General features: G+C 40.6%; 1 protein-coding gene across 8 annotated transcripts; it reads right to left on the bottom strand.

The window, feature by feature from the left end:
* Positions 1-1,765: 1,765 nt before the first annotated feature.
* LOC146656782 (AP2-associated protein kinase 1-like) lies at positions 1,766-27,224 on the bottom strand. Of its 8 annotated transcripts, none has more exons than XM_085424557.1 (20): positions 26,418-27,224; positions 20,101-20,219; positions 19,460-19,568; positions 18,788-18,930; positions 18,500-18,621; positions 18,320-18,401; positions 18,099-18,231; positions 17,883-17,986; positions 17,485-17,564; positions 17,225-17,388; positions 16,456-16,625; positions 13,681-13,902; positions 12,402-12,589; positions 11,921-12,114; positions 11,762-11,830; positions 9,158-9,262; positions 8,854-8,955; positions 7,560-7,718; positions 7,086-7,175; positions 1,766-3,034 (listed from the first exon to the last, which is right to left on the bottom strand). In XM_085424557.1, exons 1-20 carry the CDS (start codon positions 26,575-26,577, stop codon positions 2,181-2,183), a joined length of 3,369 nt encoding a protein of 1,122 aa, XP_085280683.1. In that variant the 5' UTR covers positions 26,578-27,224; the 3' UTR covers positions 1,766-2,180. The 8 variants fall into 8 exon arrangements, with proteins under 8 accessions (XP_085280683.1, XP_085280684.1, XP_085280685.1 ...); XM_085424564.1 differs by lacking the exon at positions 1,766-3,034 and adding an exon at positions 3,041-6,560; XM_085424558.1 differs by lacking the exon at positions 7,086-7,175.
* Positions 27,225-27,677: the final 453 nt, after the last annotated feature.

The raw sequence follows: 27,677 nt of genomic DNA, 5'->3' as shown, positions 1-27,677 counted from the left end.
CACAACTAGTTCATTTGGTAAAATAAATAAACCAATAGATACATAAATAAACAAACAGTTCTCCCTTCTTATGAACTACATCCAGAAGAGCAAAAAATGTAGGCAAATATGAGAACACCCAGGGGACCATTGTTAAAGACAGCATAACTAATTCAATAGAGAGAAAAAAAAAACAGTTGATCTTTATGAGGCAAGATGTGATCATTATTATTTATGTAAAAAAAATTTTTTTTTTTTGTATGGAATGAGTCATCATTGTAAAGCCCTCATTGTATAGCAAAACCCAACCCATTAGCCTCCCTTATTATGTTGGTCAAGGTAATGTTTCATTATGCCCGAGGTATATTATTAATAACCTAGAATTATATATATCAAATTTAAGAGGTACAAAAGATAACACTTAACTCGTGGTGGACCAACTTCATCATGAACTGAATGTTTTGACGATCATTTAAAAAACAAAAACAAAAACCACATGCACACAATTTTGATTTACATTCATTTAATAGTATCTCATGACAGTTTTCAAAGGCAGGCTGTGCAGCATAAGAAGTATTTTGAGTGCTTTCCTGTCCAACAGTGTTATCAACTGTTACTCCAAATGTTTCTTACACAACACCGGTCACCCCCCCCTCCTCAAACAAACAAAATAAACAAAAACAAACTTACAGCTGTGTTACAAACAAAACACATTCTTCAAGAACCGTGACACTCTGTCAGTGATTATGTGCAATCATCTTGTTTAAAACTGGGATGAGAAAAGTAAACATTTATATCAAAATACCGAACACTTCGAAATAAAAGATTTTACATTGCAAAGGAGAAAAACATAATTTAAGCTTTGGGTTGAGAAAGGCTGGATCCCTTTTGGGAACCAAATAGGTCTTCCATGATTCTATAAAGAACAAAGACAATTAAATACGTCTGAATGGCAACGGAAACAAATCCAACAGGAATGTCATCAATCAGACACCATATAAGATTTCACTTGGACAACACTACATTTACCCTGACTGGAACTGCGAAGCATGAGTGCCGTAGACAGTTGTAATATTTATTTATTTAATTTGAAGCTGCAGTCAAAAGTTTTCACTTCAGTTGTTCATAAATGTGTCACAGTTAGGATACAGAAGTCGACAACAAAGACGCATTCCTGTGCTCGATGACAATCTTGTGCGTGCGTGTACAGCAGACAGCAAGAGGAAGTTGTACATGATTGTACACAGGTATTTGGTGCTGAACACGAGTACAGTAAGATATGTGAATGCAGCAGTGTCTTTATTTTCATTTAAGGAGGGCACGAAGGCAAACGTGATGAATGCTGCTGATGTTCTGATGTGGTTCTGAGGTGCAGCAAGGGTGTTAAGGCTTTGGAGATGTCATATTGTACAGTGAGGACAAACAACGGGAATGGTCTTCATTTATACAACATAAGAATTACCATAATAAATGTTATATGACTAACATTTACTTATAGTTCGTACATGATGTGGAACAAACTGTTTTTGTATGACATGATTGTGACGGCAAACGTAACGCACACGTTTAATTTACACTTTGCATCAACATCCAGCATCTCCTTTATGAACTTCGAAGCATAAAAGACAAAAAGTAACTGTAAATGTTTAACTGTAAGGCATTTGCACATTTCTAGTTTAATGAAATATTCCTAGGCTGTGTCTTCCCATCTTTCAAGCTTCTATGAAGTTACTGTCACGTCATTCAAGCTGACTACTAAAATAAAGGAATGAGGCATTTTCAGATCAATGAAGTTCAAACTGTCCAGGAAATTTAACCGCCACGGCTGCAGACAGTCTATGACCTCCCTCACTGTGTGTGATATTTCAGCGCCGACGCACACCAAAAGGAAAAAAAAAAACAAAAAAAAACTGAGGTAGGCGAGAAAACAATCAAATGCTTGACCATAATGTAGTCATTGTGTAAATAAGAACAAGAAGGAAAACGTGAAAGGCAGAGGGAAACAAAATAGTGTGAATGTGGGACTGATGTCAGTTTACTCAAAGTAAAGATGACCTTGCACTATTTGAGTTGGTTAAGAATGAGATCCATGCAGGCCTGCAGTCCCGCTGCAGCGCTGGTGACAGCATGCGTTACGCCTGTTACACTTTGCATATTTCGGTAGGCGCGGATTCCCACTGCCCTGACCTGTGAGTGTGCGTTCAGGGCTTTTCTTGCGGTGCCTTGAGGTGAAAGGGTGCAGAGACAAATGGGTCTACAGCGCTCACGTCTGAGGTCCACGAGTGCAGAGGTCCAGCGGGGACAGATGCTACAGCAGCCTGCTTGCTCGCGTTAGACGCCGCTCTGTGAGCTGCTGCTGGCTGCTGGGGCACAGGTCCTTCAAAGTGTCGGGAGTATTTGGCCAGAGCTTGAGGACGGAAAGGTTGCTGGGCAACCTGTTCTAAGACTCCTTGATCAGAGGTTACAGCGTGAGCTCCAGCTGCGTGGGGGTACGAGGTCTTCGGCTGCGCTCCTTTGGGCTCCTTTCTTTTTCCGAATGGAGCCTGAGAGAAAACGTCGAGCTGCTGCTGCTGCTGAGCCGCGAGGGGACCGCGTGGAAATGGAGCGTTGGCGAATACGTCACTTGTGTCTTCTTGCGCAATCAGAAAGGGGGCTTTGGAGAAGATATCTGCAGCGCCCTCCATCTCCTTTGCTGCCTCGTGTACATGCTGGAAGTGATTCTGGGCAAAGGTATTTGGAGCAGGTTGATCGAAGGTTGTAGCTGATTGTGCTGCTGCTGTGCTGGAGTGCAGAGATGGATGGAGAGCTAACTGAGGCCCTTGGTCTTCTTCATCCTCAGAGTCCTGCAGCAGAGGTCTAGAACCGCTGCAGTCATGGGGGGCTATGTGACTCTCAATGCCTTCACCGTCCTCTTGCTCGTCCTTGTGTGCTTCTTTTTCTTCGTCTTCATCGCTGGAGTGCACACAGCCCTCATTCTGTGAAGAATCTGCTCCTACAGCTTCAGTCTCTTGTCCCTCCTCAAGCACAGAGTAGCCATTACTCTCCCCTTGGAGATCTGTTCAAGCAAGCAAAGATAGAGGGGGAAAACAAATTGGAGGTAAACAAAAATGTTAGAATACAAATGAGAAGGAACTGCCATCTGTGGTCCAGCTGCCCATTTATCTACCAGATCCGTCTCGCATAACAGATGGACTCTAAAATCTGTAAGTCACTGATTTTCGAGGATGACTAAACAATGAGAACCCATCACAAGACTACAATTCTACTCTGAACAGGTCACAGTCACAACACTACCAGTTCTACTAGTACGTCACCACATTAACCTTGTTTCCACGATTCTCAACTCAACCTTCACAAGTAACGCCCGGTGTTACAGGAAAACAGTGGCAGCAGTTTTGCTTTAGGTTAAAACTGAGTCAGTTGAGGAGGAGGGAGCATGAGAAAGATCTGTGGAAACAAGAGGAAAGAGCCTTCACAGCAAAAGTGAAAAATAGTTAGCGACAGACAGACTGCACAGAAGACAGATCAGTCTTACCTCAGCAGTGTTGACAGCAGTTGTTAACGTGCAGCTCAGGGGGAAAGGTTAGTTGAAGCAATTAAAGGAAAAGACCAGCTCTTTCGGCTCTTGTTTTGTTTTACTTCTTGGGCGAGCTTTTCCTCCTCACTTGTGTTTTAAATCGTCCACGCCCTTTCCGTATGACTTAAGTGTGAATATGACACAGTTTGGAGCTGACAAAAATATCCCAGAGTGTGACAGCTCACGTAAGTGTGTAGAAAAACAGCTTCTCATCTCTCACAATACAGCTCATAGTCTGTACAGTCAACTTGAGATATTACCTGATTAACAGACACACAATTTAGGAAGGCAAATTAGAAAAGTGTGAGGAGGAATAAAGTTTTTAGGTTTCTGAAAACTGGTCTGATCACAACAACCACTCTATTTATGAACATTACACCGGGTGATATGAATAGGATTCATGACAATACCCCATTAGCCTTTTATGGCTAAGAGAACACCAAGGGAACGACGAGTCTGATGATCTCCATCAGTGGTACTTCATTAACACTTTGATGATTATAGATAGTCTGTTTGCATTTCAACCCAAAGAGCACAGCAACACACGTAAAAGTCTGCAACCAGTGGCAGAGTGCTGCAGGATGCAGAATTATAGTGGACTGCAAAAATATGAACCGCAATATTAAATGGAAAGAAAATGGGATGTAGACATTTAAAATGGTTAAGATCAGATGTAATACAACTCACACACAAGCCTTTCTTATGATTATTTAATGAACTATAGGAGACAGAGGTGAAAGGTATCCCAGTGTTATCAGGAAGTTAGTTCCGTCATTAGCTCTGTTAAATAAAATCTATTCAGGCATATACAGTAACTTACATGTACCAGTACTAGTGTATAACCTAACAGCTGCAATGGAGAGCAACACATACTATCCAGTCAAGCGATTCAAAAGCACTTAGTCTCATGTTTGTTTGGTAACTAAACCGTGAGCACTAGATAAATGTTTGACAAGAACTAAGAGAGAAGACAGAAGGACAGAGTCGACAGTTTTGCACTCTTAAATAAAGCCTCATACACAAATATGTTTTATCTATACATCCTTATACAATTTTTACATATTTTATAATGGTCCTCAGTTAATACATTCTTTCTAAAGCACTATCAATAATAGTCACTTTTAATCATAACATGATAAAATGTTACACACTAAAATCTACCTTTACCAATGCTGACAAGTGCAAAAAAAAGAAAAAAGAAAAAAGTGTTACTTTATGTATATTTACATTTCTCTTTCATCTGGACAGACTGTCACAACTGACTTTATGGTATATGGTAACAAAGGATTGGCCAGAGAAGATTGAGAGGATGTCAGTGGGAGAGGGAGGAAGGATATTTTCATGTAAAGTTCCTTCATTAACATAATACCTACACAAAATAATGACATTTACGTCACACTTCCCTCTCTGTGACGGTGGTATTCTGCTAAAAATCTGCTCATTTATACGACCCTGAGAGCGGACCAACACAGAGGAAAAACAGCATGATAATAGAGTCTTGTTTAGCTTTGGCATCGGAACAGGTCAAATACCTTCATTCCCTTTTACTTCTGCTGTGCTTACCTCAACGATGGGTCACAGGTATGAGAATGAGCTGGCATTAGTGGTGTTGTAGATAATGCTGACAATGGTGGGAAGCTGTGCTGTGGCAATGGAGCCGAACTCACCAGCTGTATTAACACTGACCTCAGCAGTTTCAGGAAATGATTACAACTGACAGATTTACAGGTGTAGCATTAGAATACGCTAGACACGCTGCTTAACATCCAGAAAGAGGGGACAGTATACAGGTATGCTCAAGCCTGTGAAGCCACTTGGTCGGTTTACACCAGTGATTCCCAAAGTGTGGGCCACAAAGGTACTACAGGTGCCTGCAGTAATAACAGAAATTACGCTCAAGTATGTACAAGTATGTACATATTTAAATGTATTTATTTATATAAAAGTGAATTAACACTGGTGATCGGAGGTGGTGAGTTTGTGAAGTTTTTCATCACTCTGATCTAAATTTACGCTCTTGTTTTGAAGTCTGAGTCCCAGTGGCAGGTGGCCATGACACTTTGCATGTGATTGGGCAGCATTAGCAATTTATAGCAAACAGCCTGGGCTGTTTATGCTTTTTTTAAATAGAAATGTCAAGAAAAAACACACCACCCTCTCGTGTTTTGATTAGAGTGAAGATTTAACACTGGGTGGGGCCCGTGGGATTTTCTGGTTTTTAAGTGGGCTGCAGCACTCTTGACTTTGGGAATAGCTGGTTTAGACAAATAGATCTATAAAGGAATCATGGCACATGATGGCTTGAACAGATTTGACTTTCCATGACTATGCGCACTCCAACAGTGTGAGAAATCTTTAAAACCTATCCAAAACTGACACTTCTTCTTTTATATGTAAACTGGTTCAATCCGAACAGAAGCGCAGCTCCAGGTTGCATCTTTGTTTGGCCAGTAGTTCAAAGCTCTCATAGGAAAGTGCATCAAATTATCTACAGCATTCTACAGTCTTTAGTCAGACCCCTGACACATATAACCATGCTTAACATGTGCATACGATGATGGTCGACTATGGCCGTGCACTCTGTGAAGGATGTTAATGGGAGTAAGAAGAAAGCATGAGGAAGACCATGGTGTAGCCAAGACAGAAGCGGACGATATGCTCAGGCATTAATGAAAAGATTTTTACCAGTGTGGGAATGTCAGCGGCTAGCAGAGACATATGAAACCAGCTATCAGGCAACTAGAGATGGAGTTGAGGCCAAGGAGGCACATAAAGAGAATACTGGCTCCTCTTGGTCCTCATAAGGTGCTACATTAAGTGTCTCTGCGTGCCCATCTTTACCCCCCAACCCTCCCCCCATATCCCTTTGTTAGGATTGCACACTGCCCCTTCGACCTCTCCCACCCCCTCTAGAGGTCGATGAGCTGATCCACCAGCAGAAGGGAGCGAGCCAAGTTGGGGATGCTGGACTCTGAACTGCCACTGTTGGTGCGCGAGTGACCACCTGGAACGTGCCAGAAAGAAAGAGAGATAGAGACAGAGATGGGCATGGAGGAGCCGAGGGAGAGTGTGAAAGACAAGCAAAAGAATAAGTCATTTTAACAGGGATTGCATGAAGAAATTAAAGAGTGGGAAGATGACCAGGATGAGGGGAGAGAGATGCATGAATAGGGGGTAGAAAGAGAAACAAGCAGAGAGTGAGCTGGGATAACTTTTATACAGCTGCATCATTACAGGGGGAGGGGGGAGTTAGGGAAAGCCATACTAACATGGGGAGACTTTCAAGATAAACTAAAAAGAGTCAAAACACCTGCAAGATGGCGAAGCACTGGGAGTTAAAAGATGACTAATGTGAGAGCTCGATGAGATAAGAAAAAAGCCACCCATACAAGACTTCTCACATCAGAAATCCCAGGAACAAGCTAATGGTGACTAAACTGGGAGGGGGGGCTAGCTCATTCATCTTCGTGGCTCACAGTCTGGGTTTCAGCAGGTGTGAGTGCTCATCTCAGAATTAGGTTAGCCTTACCTTGATTTGAGTTTTTGGAGATGAGCACTGGAATAGGATCAAACTCGTCGTCATTGCCCTTCTCCCCACACGACATGAGGAAAGCAGAGTCTGTGGTGAAGGAAGAGGAAGTGAAGTAACGATGGAAGCGGGAAGAGGTTAACTCGGCCAACGAAAAGAGCAGGAAATAAAAAAAGAAGGAGAAGAAAAGAAAGGAGGATGCGAGTAGATTATAAACGGAAGCAGCCAGGGCAGTCAAAGTTTTTAAAAGCCATTCAGTTTTACATGGCTTTTAGCATCTTCTACAAATGAGTCAAGGGTCTGGCGAGGCTGTCATTTAGTGTCCAATTCAATTTCCACTTTTGCTTTTTACTGTTTCAACAGGCCTTTCTATTGTGTGGTTGATCAGGGGTCTGCAATTGTGTTGCCACAAACACTGAAACCCCGAAACCCCGCCCCCCCACACACACGCACGCGGAAAATAAAAGGTCTTACCAGAAGCAGTCTGACCAGCTGGCAGCTCCTCCAGGCAGGATCCAGCGCCAGGAGGAGCAGAGGAGCAAGAAGAAGGGAGAACAGAAACAGATGGGTTTCCATGACAGGTATGAGATAACAGATCACAACCCAGCAGAGAATCCTCCCCAGTGAGAGAATCTGAGACAGCGGCCAGAGAAAGAAAGGGTATGAGAAAGTAAGACTGTTAGTGCAAGGAGCAGAAAAAGATGCATTGTATTACTATAATAGCTTATATGTGCAAGCATAAAGAGTTTAAAAGCTATGTTAGCTTCATTTAATAACAAACAATAAAAAGAGGCGTCTCTTTTTCAATGATTGAGCACAATTTTTATTTCTATAGCACTTTTCAAGATAAACGTGGCAAAGTGGGTCACAGAAAAATGCAAGCAGATCTCACTGAATAGACCACTTAACACCCTAAAGCTTAAGCAGGTTATGGTCCATATAACTGAACTATCCTAAAGCAACTGTTCTAGTTATAGACCAAAATGATTGTGATCTGGAACTAAGGCTGTGCGATATGCCCAAAATCTCATATCCTGATATAAGAATTCTATCGTCCTGATAACGATATAAATCACAAAAATGTAACATTTTCTGTAAAATCTGTGAATCTCGGGCAGCTCGTCTTGCGGGAAGTGTTTCCAGCTGCGCGTCATGTAGCTGGAGTCGAGTGTTTTAACCGATGCATGAAACTACACATTTTTAGACATAAGTTGTAACAGCCGCCGTTTTCTTTGTGAGTATTTATTACACGGCGTGCTGCGGGGAAAAGCCTGTTCTAACGTTTGATGCTAAGGTTTATTTTTTAGCACCTGGCGGCTCTTTTTTAAATTCTCATCCGTAAATAATCTGCTCTTTCACGTGATTCAGTTTATTTTGAAAAGTCTCAACAGGATCTTGAGCTTTATTGTGAAAGGTTTATGTGGAACATAAACAAGCGGACACGCGATGCTGTTACCGTCGTTGTTGCTAACCAACGCATAAAAACAGGCGCTTGTCCATCTTTAGTGTGGTTATATAAAATATAAGAGAAAGAGAGAACTTTAAGAAATTAATATAGCCACTACAAGGACCATCAAAATGGTGAAAAATATTGCCGTAAACAGTTTATTTTGCGACACGAACAACCCTATCTGGAACGCCAGCAAATGTTTGAGTTAATATAAATCAATAAAACTACATCTTAGGATTGTCGCAGAACCTGAACTTAGTTAACCTTGGGTAAAACAGTGATCGGAAAAAGTGCTATTCTGAGGTCCAGGATGCTAACCTGGCACACTGGCAGGAATGAGCTCTGGCTGGCCCAAATGTCTCTGGGGCTGGGGAGCCTCCAAACCAGGAATCAGTGAGTCCACACACACCTCTGCCTTTACTACATAAACACAACGTAAAACAGTAATACAAAGACGTTGTTATTAGTACAGAAAAGAAAGAAGAACATCTTCTTTGTTCCTTTCCCAGATGATATGCCTGACTTTGTAAGGATGTTAGAGAAAAGAAAGGGAAGGAAGACATATGCAGAGCAAATGAGGAATTTTTGGGGGCAAAGCATGGGACAAGAACATAGCTGGTACCATTTGTGGTGCTCTCTGCAGCAGTGTTGAAGGAGTCAGTCAGGGTTAAGAGGTCAGGGAGCAGAAGAGAAGTATCAGGGGACTTCTGTCCCTCAATCAGCTTCTCTGTGAGTGAGCCAGAGAAAGAAGAGGGAGAAGAGAAAGGGACAGATGGCAACAGAGAAAAAGGCAATGAGAGAGGATTTTCCATAGAAATGACAAAGAAGCAGAGAAACTACACTTTGGGATGGTGCATGATGGCAAAAATCAACAAGGACAAATGCATCCATCTGCCTTCATGGTCAGCATTTTTAGAAGCAAGATTCATCCAGCAAGAAAAAAAAATTAAGGATATCATGTAAATTTCGAGGTACTTTCACGTCAATATAATAAAATTACTGAATCATTTGTTAGTTTATATCAGGGTTGTCAAACATAAGGCCCTGGGGCCAAAAAAAGCCAAGCAAAGACTCCAATCAACTGCCTCTGGAAGATATAAGGAACAGCATAAATGTTTTGACTTTTAAATGTGTTTTAATGAGTTTTGCAGCTTTTCCTACAGATATGACTAGTCATACTATACAAAAGAAATACATTTTACTAATTTATTGCAGATTTTAAACATTTTTTATTTATTTGGTCAAAGTGAGCTGTACGTGGCACACAACGTGAAATGAGTTTGACATCCCTGGGTTATAAGTTCCTTCCTCAATAGCATTCAGTTGCCAAAAAAAGTTAAATTATGGCAGCAGATCTTTAATGCAGAAAACATTTCTCATGCTCTTTCACACCTTCAAAAACTTCAAGTTAAAGCAACCAATGAAGACCTTTCTTTTTATTTTCCACAACATTTTCAGCTCATTTTTGGAGCAGTGCACAAAAAAAGAAAACAAAACCCACAGTTGATGTTGTTAAGTTGTCGTTACCAAAACAAATAAGATCTGATTTTACTAAGTACTAAGTGTGCTGCATGCATGAAGTGTATTTCTATTTATTATAGTATAAGTGTATTTCATGCAGTTACTAATTTTTCACTGCAGCCTTATACTCACAGGAAACTGCTAGGGGCAAAGAAAGGGTTGGGGGGGGCATCTAGGACAAGGAATGTGTTGGCTCAGAAAATGGCACAGCAGATGTGACCTTCTGACCCCTTCGCTATAGGAAAGACGCCAATGCTGGTGAAAAGCTTTTCACAAATCCTAAATGTCAAACATTTGATTTTCACAGGGAACAGTGAAAATATGCAGTTTTAAAATGCTACATACAGTATGTTTTACATGCTGTTGCACTCTTGCCACAAGGCTGTTTTCACGTTATCTCAGATGGGATGTTGTGCTTCTTTAGCAGAAGTCAGAGTGTGTTTGCTTGTGTGCATTCTATCTCAGTAAGGGATCCAAAGAGTCAAAGAGATAGCTTAGGCTGGACAGAGAAGATTACCCACACCCTTATTACGTAACGTTTTTATCCTCTCAGTTCAGGCCTTAAACAGTATGTAAACAAAAAAAAAGAAAATAAAAAAAAAGGTAAAGAGGCATGAAGCATACACTTCCAGAAGAACTCAAGACTAAACAGAGAAGAAAATAAAAAGCTGGACCGTCATTTCAACAGGAGAGTGCGCTTAGCTTTCTCTTGTTCCTAGCAGCACTGGTAAGCAGGCTCCACTAGTAGTAAAGCAATCCAATTAACAAAGGAGAATTTGTCCTTCGCGTTACCAGGCAACAGAGAAGGAGAAAGCACAGACCTGCAAATGAGATGCGATCTAGCTGTAGCAACACTGTCTATTCATGAACGCTGACAAGAAGCCACTGTGAGGCTGCTCGCTAAGTCAACAAGGTAGAACTGTGTACTAATCCAAACCACAAAAACTGGCACTTGGAAGCTAACCTGTGGATGGTGTGAAAGCCAAGAAACTACCTGAGCAAATACAAAGTCACTCATGAGGTATATTTGCTAAGAGTCCAGGAGAATCAAAGGGATGGCTCGTTGTGCGTCCTGGTGTGACCACAATATTATAGAGTGAGAGGCAGTTAAAAGGGTCTGAGAGACAATAGTGCTGACGCTACACTTGGTGATGGCTATAGATCAATACTGCACAGTGGACTCTAAAAATTGAGACAGCAACATATAGAGCAGCTATAACCTACACAACAGAAATTTTCTAATAATATGCAAGAAAATAGGGATGCTTACTCAAAGTCAGTGCTTGGAATCATCAGTTGAAGATCTGCAGTTTAAAGCTGATACTCTGACTTGACTATTTGCCTGCTTACAACAAGCGCAAGCCTCTAGGGCTGTCCTGGACACTGGCTTTAGTAGTATCAACAGCTAATACTTGAATATTTCAATATTAATTGCGGACGCTTTTCCTACAATGGATGCATATAGATGTAACAATAAAAAAAAACAATCACCATGCAAATAAGATTAAGATGATGGCTGCGCTGTGATTTCTGATGGTTATAAACTGTTTTCTTTTAATAGAAGTACACAAGCCCACAGACAAATCCTTATGATAGATTAACATTATACGCATATACTCAATCACTGAGACAAATCCAGCTGGTTCAGAAGCATCCTTTACAAAGCTGTCAGAGGCATACTGAGAAAAGCTAAACAAAGACTTACCTGGAAAGGCATTGAGGCTGGGAATGAGATTTTCATTGGATCCCGCAGCTTTCTCTCCAGCTGCAGCAGCTGTGCACAAGCCAAAGGAGGAGAAAAAACAAACAGGTTTTAGATCATGGAATGATTCACTAATGCTGTGTGTGAACAAACTGAACTTACTCTCAGCTAGCTTTGCAAAGTCTTTGTTAAGAAGCTCCTCTGCTGTTAGCTTAGAGAAGTTATCGTCGCCAAAAGGATTCCAGGCGGGCTGAGTGTGGGGGACAGTGAGTGCTGAGGAGGCGTCCCCGTCACCTGGATGGTATACACTCTGTTGGGACGAGCAGGGGGACCCAGAAGGAGTAGTGCTTGCTGATCTGCAGTACAAAGATAAATATAAAAGACAGTAGGAGCACACAGTGAAACTACACAAAGGCTGTTAAGTCAATGCACACTGGCCTCCTGATGTATGCGGTAGTAAGGAGAGAGAATGAACAGTTATTTAAAGACTGAAGTGAGATATTCTCGGGGATCTAAAAGAGTTATTTGTCCTCTTTCTGGGTGCTGTGATATGAATGTACTGTCTATTGCACGTCGATCTTCACTCAGTGTCATGAAAGAACAGTTCATCCTCAGATCACTGAGGGGAGTTCATTCTGCTCACTTGGACTTGTTGAGGCTGGCTTCAGCTGCGGCTGCCTGAAGTAGCTGGGTCGACTTGCTAACGGGGACCCCAAACACGGCACTGTGGGTGACATCACTAAGGATACGTCTGTGGCCACTCTTGGTGGCCGTCTTTGGCGAGGAGGGGGGTGTCAGGGAGCCAACTTTGTGGATCCCTCTGCCAGTCGTCTGCAATGAGAAAAAAAAATGATGCAGAGGGGTGAAAATGTGTTAGTAACTAAAACCTTTTCTCTATGGTACTGTTCAAAAGTCTAGAGTCTTTTCTTTATATTTTTCTAGAAAAATAGTAGAAGTTCCTGTGGTCTATAGAAACACGTGCAAACATACACGGAAAAAAATTATATAGAAGCACAAACAGAGTTTGTACAATTCTAAACAGATTGAAAGTCAATATTTGGTATGACCACCGTTATTCTTCAACACAGCCTGAACTCTGCTAGATAAGCTTTCTTGTAATTTCTGGTCTTTAGAAGTACTTCTTCAGTTTCTTGAAGGACAATTAAAGCTCTTCATTTTTCAAAGAGTCAGCTCAAAAACAAATGGTATGTTTTTGCAATAGGCTACTGTAACAAAGTGCCTAAAGATACAATTTAAAATTGGTTCTGCTCATAAAAGCCAAGCTGTCTCTTAAGTGTAGATACAACACTGGTTCATCTATTGAGTTAGCTGTCTTTTCTATGTTTGAACAATTCAAAGGTCAGTATTCCTCTGAAATGGTCAGATACAAGTACTGGACTAAAAATGAGTGAAAAAGGCCAAAGTCCAAAGAAAAACTTTAAAAGTCCTTCATAAAGCCTGGAGAACTATTGCTCAGGACCACTTAAAAATTACATGCAAGTCTGGCTGCTTGGAAGCAAAACATAAAGAAAAAACTGAAGACTTTTGCACAGTTCAGTATTATAAAAAAAAAAAAAAGAAAAAAAAAAAAAAAAAGAAATAAATGAACCAGATACAAACATTAGAACAAGTAAGAGCAACTGGAAAAGAAAATTGATCAAAGAGATTGAAGATTGCTCCAAACTACAACTCTATGAAAACAGGAAACATTTACAGGAGAGGAAAACATGAAACAGTCTGACAGAAACTCATGAAAATTCTATACATTATACATTCAGTAAAAATGGAATGAGATTTTTCGAATATTTTGCCACCGAGAAGAGGAAAAAGTGAGCAAAAGTCTGGATGTGATTCGTTAGAGACGAGCCAATAATCAGCCCCGACCCAAAGAGTAGCAGACAGCAGCAGGAGTAGGACGTTACCACAAACTCTGGACCACGAGCTGCAGGACCAACAACTGCGGACTCGGGGATGGGTGTGAGATGGGCAGCTGCAGTTTCAAGGACTAAATGCTGCTGCTGTTGGTGTTGATGCTGCAGGGTAACAACTTGAGGAACAGGTTTATATTGCAGCAGACTGGATGCTTGTGATGATGTTTGTTGCTGCTGAAGTTGGTGGTGGTAGAGGTTCTGTACCAGGTGATGCTACACAGGAACACCACACAGCTGACCGTGAGCAAGGTAAACTGTGGCCCAACTGAAATATTTTCTGTTATGTATTGCAAAACTAAACCAGATTAATTTTTTCTGTTCTGCTTCACCAGCAAACAACATGAACGCACGGAAGAAAACCTACAACAAACCTATAAAAATATGGAAATATTTGTTGCAGCTCATAATAAAGTGGGAATCTCAAAGGGTTTGTTTGAACAAATGTCTGTTAAATTGACATTTATTGATAAATGAGGTAACAGAATGGGAATTTAACAGTTTTCTGAGGAATGATTCCTAATAAGTAAATATGTAATTTTGCAGTACAAATGCAACGAGTTTGTCTGTAAGCTTAGTAGTTCACACTATCATTCCTCAAGAACGTGTCAACGAAACACGTCAACAGGCGTGTACTAAGAAAGAAAGTTCAGCATAGCCAAGATTTTCTTTTCCTGTTAGCTGGCTTGATGAAACCTAACAATCTAGTCTGAGACAACAGGTATGATGGTAGTGGTTATTAACTTTCTTTGTTAACCTAGGCTTGCTTCAGGTGCCAAGAGGAGAGCTGACATGTCATTTGATACTTCCTCCACACAAAACAAATGACTTAGCTCCACCTACTCTGATCAGAAACATTATCAGAGGAACAGGTAGTAGAGATCTAGAAAAAGAATTTAAAATACACCTCCTATTGCTGCAAATAAGACAAGCGAGCAGTGATGGCAGAAAATCATCAATCGCAAGCTCTCCTAGCACTAAAATAAAGTGAGGTGTATCAAAAAGAATCATCTTATTATAAAAAGCTATCATTTTAAAGTGACAGTAATCGAAATAATGGACATAGAAGCTTGTGGTAAATTTTTAAAGTACATGGCTGAATAATAAGTTTTACAAACAAGACAATGTTAACAAGTTCTCAATGTGTCCCCCTCCAGACACACAACATGTCTCCACAATACTCAAACTTGCCACTGCTGCTGTTATGCTACAGACCAGCAACCACGTGACACTCACGAATCTCCTATTTCTAATAATAGGCATTTCCACTTTTGCTGGAGAATGGGGAATAAAACCACTTTAAAATCAGACGATTCTTTTTGACACACGCTGTATAAATGCTGTTTATTTCCAACTGCACATTAGGGTTTCGAAACTTGAAGTTTTACCAAAATTCAGACCAAAATTAAACCAAAACTCTGAAGATAACCTGCGCAGGAATAGGTTGTGTGTTCAGCATCAGTTACTATGGTGATCTAGTCAGGCAAAAGGAGAGACACTGTCATAACACTGAAAATTTGTTGACAGCAGATCTAGTTAAAATCTTACAAGAATGAATGGAAAAGGAAGCTACAGTAAGTTGGTTAAATAAAGAGCTGCAAACAGCACATTTCCTGCCTCTCAGCCAGGTAACTTCCTCCAACCCTTTCACTGAGGTGTGGTGCTAGCAGTCTCATGCTATGTGCAGCATGAGAATCAAATCACAATATCTCACAGAATGAATGAAAATTACACTTACTGCCTGTCAACTAATTCTTTATTTTCTCATTGTTATTTCTTTATTCATCTGGGGAAAAGACGGCATCCATAAGTGTTTTATTTGGGAAGTACAGTTGCTGTTGGCCCTGGTTCTTCCTATCTGTAACATAAGACACACTATTGCAGGATTCCTTAATATCATTCAGCTCCTTCTCAAGATCGGATCTTGACTGATGCCAGCTTCTATATATTACAGATTTCTACATATTACAGGACTACAGATTGTGACAACAGTCCTCCTCCAGCTGTGGAGATCCATTGCAACATAAAAGCCTGAATGTGGAGCAGGTGGAGAAGTGTTTCATGTTGCACTACGACAAGTTCACAAATCCTAGAGAGCAGAACAAGGACCACCATTGCCAGCTGTAGTGTAAGAAACTAGAAGTGGAGTTCATCTACAGGATGAGGCATTAGATTATATTTATAAAGTATTTGTATAGGACAAACCTATAGGAAGTATGTGACTGTACGCATAAACACCATGAACACAATCTAATTGGTAAGAAACCAAATCAAACCAGGCCTGAAACCTTTGAGATTACCACCTTAAGACTGGGAGCAGTGTAAATGTGTAGCTTTGGCTTGAAACACACACACACCAGTGATGAACATAATCATGTTGAATTTAAGCTTCACTGAAACTAAACAGAGCTCTTAAAACTGATTTTGAACAACAAACAGGGCAGCTCAGCCAAAAAACAATATCACTAAAATCCACAGAAATCAAAATAGTTCATCATGCAAAACACAGACAGCCCACACCTGAAGTTTGTATTTTCAAGTGTGTCTCATTATCAAGCCCAAACCCTTTGCGTGGTATCACACTCTTCTTGTTATTGCTTGCACAGTGAATATGCATTTTATGAAAAATCCCTGATGCTGTTAATTCTTTGAAAACAAAGGCATTAAAATGTCTCACCACGCGTGCACAGCATTATTCAATGTCATCCATGAAACAGCACACATTGCAGCTAATCACCATTTCCATTCTTGCTCTAACAGTCTTCCTACCTGCTGAGTGCTCTGTGGGCTTAAGAAGGCAGAGGCTTGCTGCTGCTGCTGCTGCTTCATAAGCAGCTGCTGATGCTGAGATGTAGCCTGCGGCTGCATGTTAGCAGACGGAGCCTGTTGAGCAGGTTGGACAGCAGCTGAAGCTGGAGGAGGGACACTGATACCGACACCTGTAAGGGAAGTTAATACGATATATGAGAAAATTATAAAAGTATTCTTGATCATCAAATACGACACAGATTCTTTTTGTGCAGATTCTTACATGAACCAGCTGTCATCCACACAAACATTGTTGTGCAAGTGAGTGAGAAAATCTTAAATCACCTCACTCTCGAGTTATTGGATTCACAAACTTGGGTATATACGCCACCCGCCCCCACAGTGGGGTGACACAACACCCCATCAGCCTTTTTATGGCTGAGGGGCAAAAACTAATTGGACCGATACCAATCAAAAGAATGACTTTGAACAACACATAAATAAATGTGAGGGTGAATCATGCCACCATCTATTCTGTCTCTGCAAGTTGACCAGAAGGGACTTTAAATAAAAACTAAAAGCCTTTAAAGAGCAGACTAAACCAATAGGAACACAGCATATAAATATATAGTGAATTATAGTGAAATTCTTGAGGGATTCATGAACCAAAAGTAATTCAACATAAATAGTGTTATTAGCAGGGTAACAGTCATCATAAATCCAGGCTTTGATCACAATGGTTTTAACCCTGACATATAGAGAAAATCATAGTTTAAACAGCTCCTTGTACCTATAGCCTGGGGTGCCCCAGTAGCCACACCAGGCCTCTTGCGTGGGGTGAGTGCTGGCTGGATGGGAAGAATGCCTGATATGGGCTGGGGCTGAGCCTGGCCAGCTTTGGGCCGCTGTCGAGGTGCAATTGAGGTTTCCGTTGTAGGAACTGGGTCTGTGAGCCTGATGGAAGAAGAAGAAAACTCTGCAGAGTAACACAAAGTTTCTTATGACAATAATATTAATAAAAATAACACACACGCTTTGCTTGTCACTCACCTGGCTTTGTTTTGACTCTTTTTGGCCACTGCTTCACTTGCTTTGATAGGCTCAGGAAGTTTTGCAGGAATAGGAGAATTCTGCAGAGGAGAAAAGATTTATCAAAAATGATCAAATCTTTTCACATTTTTGATTAGTATTTTCCATAAATGTATAATTGTTTTGTGCTTTGTTATTACTAAGGGCCTAGTGACAAAATCTGTACTGTCATTAATATCACTGTGTTCTAGATAGCTGTTTCTAGCTAGCTAGGAAAGTTTCAAACTCAAACTCAAACTCCAGCACACGAGATGTAAAATCAAAGACATGTAGTAACAAAAAGAAAATCTAAGTTACTGCTGAGCACACACATATTTTCATCTAATACTCCCACTATTGCTCTCGCCGTGATGACTCACATGTAGATTTGGGACGGGACACTCTCGTCGAGCCAGTTTAAAGGCAAAGTAGGATACTTGGTAAATGTCTGGCCTCTTTTCAGGATCAGGTTCCAGCATGTATCCTGAGACACAAAAAATATTCTGAGTTAATTTGCATTTAAATTTAACTGCACCTAGACTACACATATTCAGAAAGCAGAACGGTCGCATGATCTAAGCAAATAGAGTACTTACTAATAAGACAGTGCATTTCATGTGAGTAGCGAGAGTTGTCTGGGATGGTGAAACTGCCATCACAGATAGCCACTTGGCTCTCGCCGAATGGAAGGGTGAAGTAGCACAGCTTATAGAGAAGACAACCCAAGGCCTGCGCAGACAAGGAAATGAACACATATAAAAACATATACTCTGTATGACGTCATAGTAGTTAGATAATATTTTTAAGTTAGCCTCACCCAAATGTCTGCTTTTGTTGTGATGACATTTCCCCCATAGAGGTTGACCATCTCTGGAGCACGGTATGACAGCGTAGTATACCTGCAGTAGCAGTAATGTATGAGAACAGACCAATGAGCTTCTGAAATATAGGGAGAAAATAGGGTAGATGGTACATCAAGAGGAAAAAAACAACTAACTTTTTGATTTCATCCTCTAAAACTGCCACCCCTTCTGTCTGTGGATTTTGGAAGTGGTTGGTGGCACTTCCAAAGTCACAGAGCACATAGTGTCCCCGGTCATGAAGAAGAATATTTTCCACCTATGTGTGGAAGACAAGATAAGACTTGTGAGATGTGATGTACAGTGAAACAAACGCAAAAAACAAACAAACAAACAAAAAGTATTCCAAATTACTAGTGTGATAATTCATTAGATAGATCTGTGCTGTCAGTAGTATTCGCATACAGAAAATGTATTAGGCTTGCCTTGAGATCTCGATGGATGATTGGAGTCTTGCACTGATGTAGACGAGTGACCGCCTCGCACGTGTCACAAAAGATCTGTAACACCTCAGCTTCAGTGAAGCCCGTCTGTAGCCGCTGGTTCATTAGGTTCACCACCTGGCCACCTAAATGAAAAAAAATTTAGTCAATAAAAAGACATAAATTCCTTTTTTTTTATGTAATTATTTAAAGTTTCTAGGTAATATTTAAGGCTCAAATATAAGTTTACTCTGATCCCAACACATCTAAAATAAATGACAAAAACATACATTAATCTTTATCATTCACATGACACTTCAAAGCGGTCAGCTTTCACATAAGAGAAAAAAGTAAAGAGGGCATCATGAATGTATTGCTTTAACACATTAACATTGCTGTTTATAGCATAACAAAATTAATACATTTTCGACACTACACAATTTAAAAACCCTAACGATGCTCACAACTGCACAGGCATGTTAACATTTTATCTTTCTACAAATGACACAGCTAAGTTAAGCACCGAGTAAAACACAAGTTCTATTGACCACGACAGCTATCAGCTGAACATTTGCCTTTGGAAAAAAAGAAAAGAAAGGATGCTGTAAGAGCCGAGGGTAATGGAGCTTTGAATTCAGAGATAGAAAGGCATGGGGAGGGGGTTGGGCGATTTACCTCGACAGAAGTCCATTAAGATCAGGACTTCCCACACATCACCAGCTCCGACTGCAGTTATGCTGGAGTCCAGGAAGCCGACTATATTTTTGTTACCCACCAGGTCCCTCTGTGTAAACAAACAGAGAGAGAAACAGGAATGATGAACAACAAGAGAGGCAATTTTCAAATATCATGCAGTCCTAAGAAACTTTATTTGATAGATCAAAAAATACATCAATGTTTGTAAATTCTCAGTTTAATTTTAACTGCCAAAGGACTTAAGGTAATGATGATAAAATCATCTGATAAGCATGTCACCAGGGAGTGGCTACAGGAACTGGTCTGTTTCACTTACAGTTAGGAAACGGACATGCAACTGAGCTTACAAGGCAACATTTTAAACAGAACTTCATGTTCTAAAATGGAACTAATTACAATCCTGAGTGCTGCTTTGTTATCACCACTTGACACAAGTCAAATAGTGTTTTTGCATAACTTTTTTTTTTTTTAAATTTCGGGCATTCTGGGTTGTTCATATTTGCATTTTCTGTATCAAATTACTTAACACTAGATAGATTTTTGTGTTTGTTGCTGAGCAGGCTAACAGTAATGCAAATTGCTGAGTTTTCTCCAGTCAGCTTTGGGGCAATCACACTCACCATAATTTGTATTTCAAGTTTGCAGATCTTCAAATCGTGTTCGTTGTTGACATACATTCTTTTTAGTGCACATCGTGCACCTTGATGAGTCCTCACCAAAAAGACTATGGCAAAACCTCCTGCAAAGAGAAGAACAGGAAGAATGGACAAATTGAAATGCAGAAATAGAAAAACCACCATAGTTATGTCTCTTGCATTTTTTGCCACCATATACAGTGCAATTATAAGTGGCACTGCATTGGTGCTAAAACCCAGGGCGTTCTTTCTATGAGACAACACTGCTAAGCATACTGCCTTGCTCAGTCTGGTTTGAGTTTATTTCTCAGGACAGTGACCATCTGTTGACAGTGACTTGATTTTTACTGAGGAAAAAAGACAACCTTGGCAGATCAAATAATCATAACCTAAACTACAAGGAGCCTGATAAAGTCACAATAAAAATAAAATCTATCAAACATGTGCAACGAATCGCTTTATCCAGTTTAAACCACTGGTGTCAAACAGCCCTGCAGCAGGGTATAATTCAACCCTGTTGGATGGCCTGGGTTTAGCATACAGGGAGTGCAGAATTATTAGGCAAATGAGTATTTTGTCCACATCATCCTCTTCATGCATGTTGTCTTACTCCAAGCTGTATAGGCTCGAAAGCCTACTACCAATTAAGCATATTAGGTGATGTGCATCTCTGTAATGAGAAGGGGTGTGGTCTAATGACATCAACACCCTATATCAGGTGTGCATAATTATTAGGCAACGTCCTTTCCTTTGGCAAAATGGGTCAAAAGAAGGACTTGACAGGCTCAGAAAAGTCAAAAATAGTGAGATATCTTGCAGAGGGATGCAGCAGTCTCAAAATTGCAAAGCTTCTGAAGCGTGATCATCAAAAAATCAAGCGTTTCATTCAAAATAGTCAACAGGGTCGCAAGAAGCGTGTGGAAAAACCAAGGCGCAAAATAACTGCCCATGAACTGAGAAAAGTCAAGCGTGCAGCTGCCAAGATGTCACTTGCCACCAGTTTGGCCATATTTCAGAGCTGCAACATCACTGGAGTGCCCAAAAGCACAAGGTGTGCAATACTCAGAGACATGGCCAAGGTAAGAAAGGCTGAAAGACGACCACCACTGAACAAGACACACAAGCTGAAACGTCAAGACTGGGCCAAGAAATATCTCAAGACTGATTTTTCTAAGGTTTTATGGACTGATGAAATGAGAGTGAGTCTTGATGGGCCAGATGGATGGGCCCGTGGCTGGATTGGTAAAGGGCAGAGAGCTCCAGTCCGACTCAGACGCCAGCAAGGTGGAGGTGGAGTACTGGTTTGGGCTGGTATCATCAAAGATGAGCTTGTGGGGCCTTTTCGGGTTGAGGATGGAGTCAAGTTCAACTCCCAGTCCTACTGCCAGTTTCTGGAAGACACCTTCTTCAAGCAGTGGTACAGGAAGAAGTCTGCATCCTTCAAGAAAAACATGATTTTCATGCAGGACAATGCTCCATCACACGCGTCCAAGTACTCCACAGCGTGGCTGGCAAGAAAGGGTATAAAAGAAGAAAAACTAATGACATGGCCTCCTTGTTCACCTGATCTGAACCCCATTGAGAACCTGTGGTCCATCATCAAATGTGAGATTTACAAGGAGGGAAAACAGTACACCTCTCTGAACAGTGTCTGGGAGGCTGTGGTTGCTGCTGCACGCAATGTTGATGGTGAACAGATCAAAACACTGACAGAATCCATGGATGGCAGGCTTTTGAGTGTCCTTGCAAAGAAAGGTGGCTATATTGGTCGCTGATTTGTTTTTGTTTTGTTTTTGAATGTCAGAAATGTATATTTGTGAATGTGGAGATGTTATATTGGTTTCACTGGTAAAAATAAATAATTGAAATGGGTATATATTTGTTTTTTGTTAAGTTGCCTAATAATTATGCACAGTAATAGTCACCTGCACACACAGATATCCCCCTAAAATAGCTAAAACTAAAAACAAACTAAAAACTACTTCCAAAAACATTCAGCTTTGATATTAATGAGTTTTTTGGGTTCATTGAGAACATGGTTGTTGTTCAATAATAAAATTATTCCTCAAAAATACAACTTGCCTAATAATTCTGCATTCCCTGTAAACACTGTGTGGTGAGTTAGCTGGCTGGCACAATAGTCACAAGACCTTGAAACAAAACTGTGTGAGTAAGCAGCTGTGCCAAAAAGATGCAAGAAGACAAAACTGACAAGACAGGAAGTGAGAGAATATTTCATCCCACGTTTAGTCACAATGATGACAGTGACAACCATAGCAACTAAAACCACCAGGAATCATACCACACTAATAAATAAAGCACAAACTGAGTATCTCTCAGCAGATATCTGGATATTTTAGATTCAATTATCATTGTTATTATTATTATTATTCTACTACTATCAGCATTACTCAATACGAGCTGCATTGTTAAAGACGTTCATAGAGTACAGCAATATTTTTTTTTAACAGGAAACCACACTAAATATGAAATCATGTGGGCTTCAGTCCTCCATCCTGTGTGGGTCAGCATGAATGAGGAAACTTAGTCATTTTACTGTTGTCAACATGAATTAAATGACTTGAAGTTTCACAATGAAGTGCTAAATTCTCTGCATATAAGAAAAAGGAGCTGGCAGAGCACATTGCTCAGTAATTAGTGTTATGACATGAAAAGCAATTGCTTGGATGAGATATGAAGTTTAATTAAGAGCTGAGGCCTGTATTGAATCAGAATAAAGAGCAGAGGCTAGGCGGGCACGTGTGTGTATAGCCCAGCAGAGCAGAGGCATCTGATCCACTGCTGTCTTGCACAGTCTAATCTGAGATGCCTGTTAGAAATTAGAGGGATTAGCGGCTGTCTTAAGTAACATTTAGCAGTGGTCTACTGTCTCAGGAGACGGGGTGACTAAATAAGTCCAGCTAAAAATAGCCACTACTCCTTGACGTAAAATGATTATAACACAGTTGTAAATGCACACAAAAATAAACCTTTGGGCTCTGCAATGAAAAGTGTCACCAATGCTTGTAATGTTCAGTTACAATCTGTCAGTGTAATGGAACTTGCATAATAAGCATCTAGGCTTTAGACTAAGACACAGCACATGCCCTCACCACTACGATGCTGTTTACAAACATATGCACAACACTGCAGTGACAGGGAGAAAAACCAGAGATCGTCTAAAGAGAAGGTGGCATAAACTATCTAATCTGACTTAGAAAAGGTTTTTTCCCACTCTGTTAGAAAATGTGATAATTATGGTATACAAAAAGGGAATGACTCGCACATTAATGACAGCAGGATCTGGGGGCACTAATGTTACCAGCAGTAACTCTATACATCAATACAAAACAACACTTCCTGCTGACCGTAAAGGGAGAGAGCTGTGTGTCAGGAAATCCAGAGGTAAGTCAGTAATAAATCACAGATTTACCCAAGACCTAAAGCTAAAAAAAGATAACACTGTTCAAAGCGTGCACCTCCAAACCAAAGTTACAAAAGAAAAAAAAGTTACAAAAGCAGCACAGTGCGCCACCCTCACTGCTTTAGTCAGCACAGGGTAAAGTGTGTTGCCACAAAGTTCAAGAGTGACAACAAAGGGAGTTGGAGTAAGAGGAGGAAAAAATAATTAACTACATGACGCAGCCAGATAACAGTGACTGCAGGCCCAGACTTCAATGAAAAGCATCTGAATAAACAGGTGTATTGCCAGTAGCTGTACTCGAATTACAAAGAGCAGCTCTACTACCAGATCAAAATGCAGTGAAAGGAAAAAATAAATAAATAAATAAAACCTTGCATCTTGGGGAAGCTGTATATATAATTATGGTGATGTAGAGCTGGGCGATATGAGATTTTTTCATATCACGATATGTTTTTTTTTCATTTCAGGCGATAACGATATCTATCACGATATAAGCCAAATAACTATATTTGTAAGATTTAAATGTGCCGTTGCTCACAAGTAAAATGTGAAATAATCAGCAGCTTGTTTTTATTTAAATATTTATTTCCCATAATAAGTTCAACAGGGTAGATGTACTTAAGGAACATGAGACTTTTTCAGATAAATAAAGGCAAATATTGCAAACTACACAAAAGGCAGCCGCTAAAGCGTTTAAGTTTCAAAATAGGACAAACGAAACAGACTAAATTGTCAATTCCACTTAGAAACAAAATATTAATTCTAAAAATAAATCTTAGTTTGTTTTACAGAAGAACAGACAAAACTGACTAACTTTTGTCAATATCAAATAAACTGAGAACTAAAAGGAAATTCTCAATCTCTCCTTGTTGTATAGCTGAGCTTTTCAAACAGTTTTAACAGTTACTTTAGTCTGACAAAAGCCGAATGACGAATTAGCGCTTCCAGTCAGAGACTGAGGCTACGTCCACACGTACACGGGTATTTTTGAAAACGGAGATTTTCCATTTTCGTTTTAAAAAATAATCCCGTCCACACATAAAGGCAGAAATGAAGGAAAACGCTGCTATGAACATGCCAAAGCAGCAGGTGGCGCTAGATTCCTAACCGTGCCTAAATGTTGGCCAATCAGAAGTCTAGAAGCCTCGGTGGGAAAAAGTAAACAAAGCTGGGGCATAGAAGCAGAACCGAGTCGTAAGTGTGGAGGGACAGTAACTGTGTGTATATGTAAGCATTTAAACACTGCAGAGAGTAGAATTAACAGTAACAGTATTGTAGAAATTCATTTCACCGAAACAATAACGTGGCGCACAGTGTGACGCATGCACCAGTTTATTGTATTTCCAGACTTGCTTTCGGCACAATTTACAGTGCACGCTACTCTATTTTTGTCAGACTTGAAATAGCCGAAATACCTTCACACTACGGAACTTCTATGGCTCTTCCGTTTGACAATCTCTCCGGCATTGGAACCATCATCTGTTTTCTCTTCGGTCACGCTCGGGTGATTTTTCTAGTCGGCACACTCATTTCCTCCATTACGCGCTGGCTCCATTACCCGCTGGCTGCTTCCCAAACAAACACACGTGCGGCTTGGCACTTGTGCTGTACCTAACAAGTCACGCGACGTGACGCTGCGGCCGTGACGCTGCGGCTCTGCGCTACTTAATTTGGATTGGCTGACCTTTTTTTTTTTTTTTTTTTTGAGGACAAGAGCGGCGAGGTCTATCGCGATAGCTTAATTTCTCTATCGAGTAAAAGTTATATCGCGATACATATCGTTATCGTTCTATCGCCCAGCTCTATGGTGATGCCATTTAGTAGGCCTAAGAATTACACACCTGAATTGTGCTTTTCTAAAGTTATTATCTGCAGCAAGGCCAAACTGAGCTCACAGAAACAAAGAAATTCCCTAACATCCCAGTACAGGGCGGGTCTGAAGTTTGCTGTGGAACTCATTCATAAAGCCAGTGTGCGGCCAAACACATGGTTCCCATCTATAGTACTGATAAATTAATCAGACTTTTTTCATCTATTATTTAGTAACAGGCCCTCTTAGCTAACAGAGGACATCAGACTCTCATTGCAAAGACAAATGACCACAGGGAAAAGGTTTACCTCTTTCACAATATCCGTTTAGCCTGTTCTAATAGAAATGACCTAAAAAAGGTGCAATCAGTCCTCACCACACTAAGTTAAGTATTTGGATTAACAAATGACCATGCAAGAATATTTTCACCTGGAAAAGTTTGTGTGAAGTTATGTTTGAGTTTCAGCTTACTGTAAGGTCACATTCTATGTGCCAACACATCCTAACCAACAACTTCCAGTTAATTTTAACTTGTGCAGTCTACATCTGCCAGTCCCTCTGTAAATATCCATACAGGTGACTCAGCATGGCGTTGGCCCCTTACAGCACAGCAGGAAATCCAGTTTTGCTATGTTCCTCCCAGCCTTCAAGTAAAGAGTGTAGTAATGCAAGGATAATACACACTGAGAGATGTAGAGCCCATCATCTTTACATCTTAAAATTTCAGCCTAGTCTGTCTTCCTCCTAATCTGCCTGTTGTTATTATAATTGTTATTATTAATAATAATAAACAGATAAGACAGGTTTGGGCAACCTGGCAGCAAACAGGCATGCAGAGGACTGCCTAAATGTGTAACCTCTAAACCCTGACCAGTAAATATTCATTAACCAATGCCATTTCCACTTAGTAATGTATAGCAAACATGATAGCTTATCATTGTGTTAGTAACATTACTCTGACTGGGCCAAAAACAAAACAAAAACAGGCCCAATCGTTTAAATGAAGCCGTCCAAATCACAATTAAAGTGTTTGTAGTAATCCACACAAGGGAACGCCACGTAGTTCACCTTCAGCGATTGTTTCCTCCACGGTTACTTGATATCTTCCAATGCTGAAGACTCGTCCGATGAAGCTGCCACCGCCGCCGGAACCAGCGCCTCCTCCACCGGCTCCAGGACCAGGCCCGGAGCCCCCAAACTCCCGACGGGAATCAAAAAATTTCTTCATTTTCCCTTGACACTGCCCAAAGCAGGACCAAGTCCAAAAATGTATAAATGTCGCGACAACGACAGTAGTTGGACAGAGTCAGTCGCTGAGGTGCTGGCGTTAACGCTTCAACAGCTGAATGAATGCTGCTAGCTGGCTTCAAGCTAAAAGCTAGAGAAACTAGCTGGACCTTAAAATATCCCGAACACTGCTGCCTGATGCTGTTCAGCTAACTCATGGTTTGAACAGCAGGCGGAGTCAAATAATGCAGAGAAGCCGCTTTCCACTCTATACCAAAATCAGTACTAGCTACACAATGAGCCGGACTATGAGCCCGAAAAACCCAGTCAGCTCACCTAGCTAGCTAGTCAGCTAGCTAAGCAGCCAGGTGCCAGCTGTCAGTCAACAGACTAGCAGCCAGGTAGATTCCTGATATCAAGTCCAGGTCGTTACACATCTCGGTCGATATTCTCCCGAGGGAAATGTTAGTCCACTTGCTGCCTTATACCTCTGTATCGTTGAGAAAATTTCAGCTCTTTACTGTTTGTATTCGTGCTGCAGGTTAGAATAAGCCTAGTCAACTAGGTTAACTTAATGACAGAGCTAACACAGCCACCAGTACACGCTAATGGCAGAAGTCCTCCCCATCTCCCCTGAATCCTGCTGGACTGCTCCTCGTGTGATTGGTCAAATCAACAGCGACTTCCTGTTAGTGCACCCTGCTTGTCCCTGAGCTGTGGATTGTCAACATAAATAAAGTGCGTTTTGTTTTTTCATCAGTCTAATTTACTAATAACAGTAAAATAAAAGGAAACCAATTTAATCTTTAATCTCAAATTTGTGAACAAAGACGAGGAAATATCTACAGAAGGGGATCCCCACAGAATTCATTTGCTATGTGATTTCTGTTCCAAACTTCTGAACATATTAGATATAAAGGTGAAAGATATGGAGCTATAACAATAATAATAATGATAATAATAAAATGTATTATACATATCCTCCTGAGAACCGAGGAAAATTTTTTTTGTGTGTGTGTGATTTTCTTGGTCTTTGGAGCTAAAAGAGGCCACCCAAACACACGAGATATCAATGGAAAGCCCATGAGGCACTCTATTTAG

The sequence above is a fragment of the Rhamphochromis longiceps genome, linkage group LG12 (assembly GCF_057381845.1).
Source record: "Rhamphochromis longiceps isolate RC_006_pf linkage group LG12, R_longiceps_female_GT1.1, whole genome shotgun sequence".
NCBI lineage: Eukaryota > Metazoa > Chordata > Actinopteri > Cichliformes > Cichlidae > Rhamphochromis > Rhamphochromis longiceps.
This window is presented reverse-complemented; position numbering and strand designations above follow the sequence as displayed.

Excerpts from the sequence above, each read along its gene's own strand:
- LOC146656782 (XM_085424557.1), bottom strand. The coding sequence starts at position 26,577 with ATGAAGAAATTTTTTGATTCCCGTCGGGAGTTTGGGGGCTCCGGGCCT. Across the intron at positions 17,389-17,484 it reads AAGAGTCAAAACAAAGCCAG|GCTCACAGACCCAGTTCCTA; the intron begins GTGAGTGACAAG and ends TTCTTCCATCAG. Across the intron at positions 11,831-11,920 it reads CTTTGCAAAGCTAGCTGAGA|CTGCTGCAGCTGGAGAGAAA; the intron begins GTAAGTTCAGTT and ends GCTTGTGCACAG.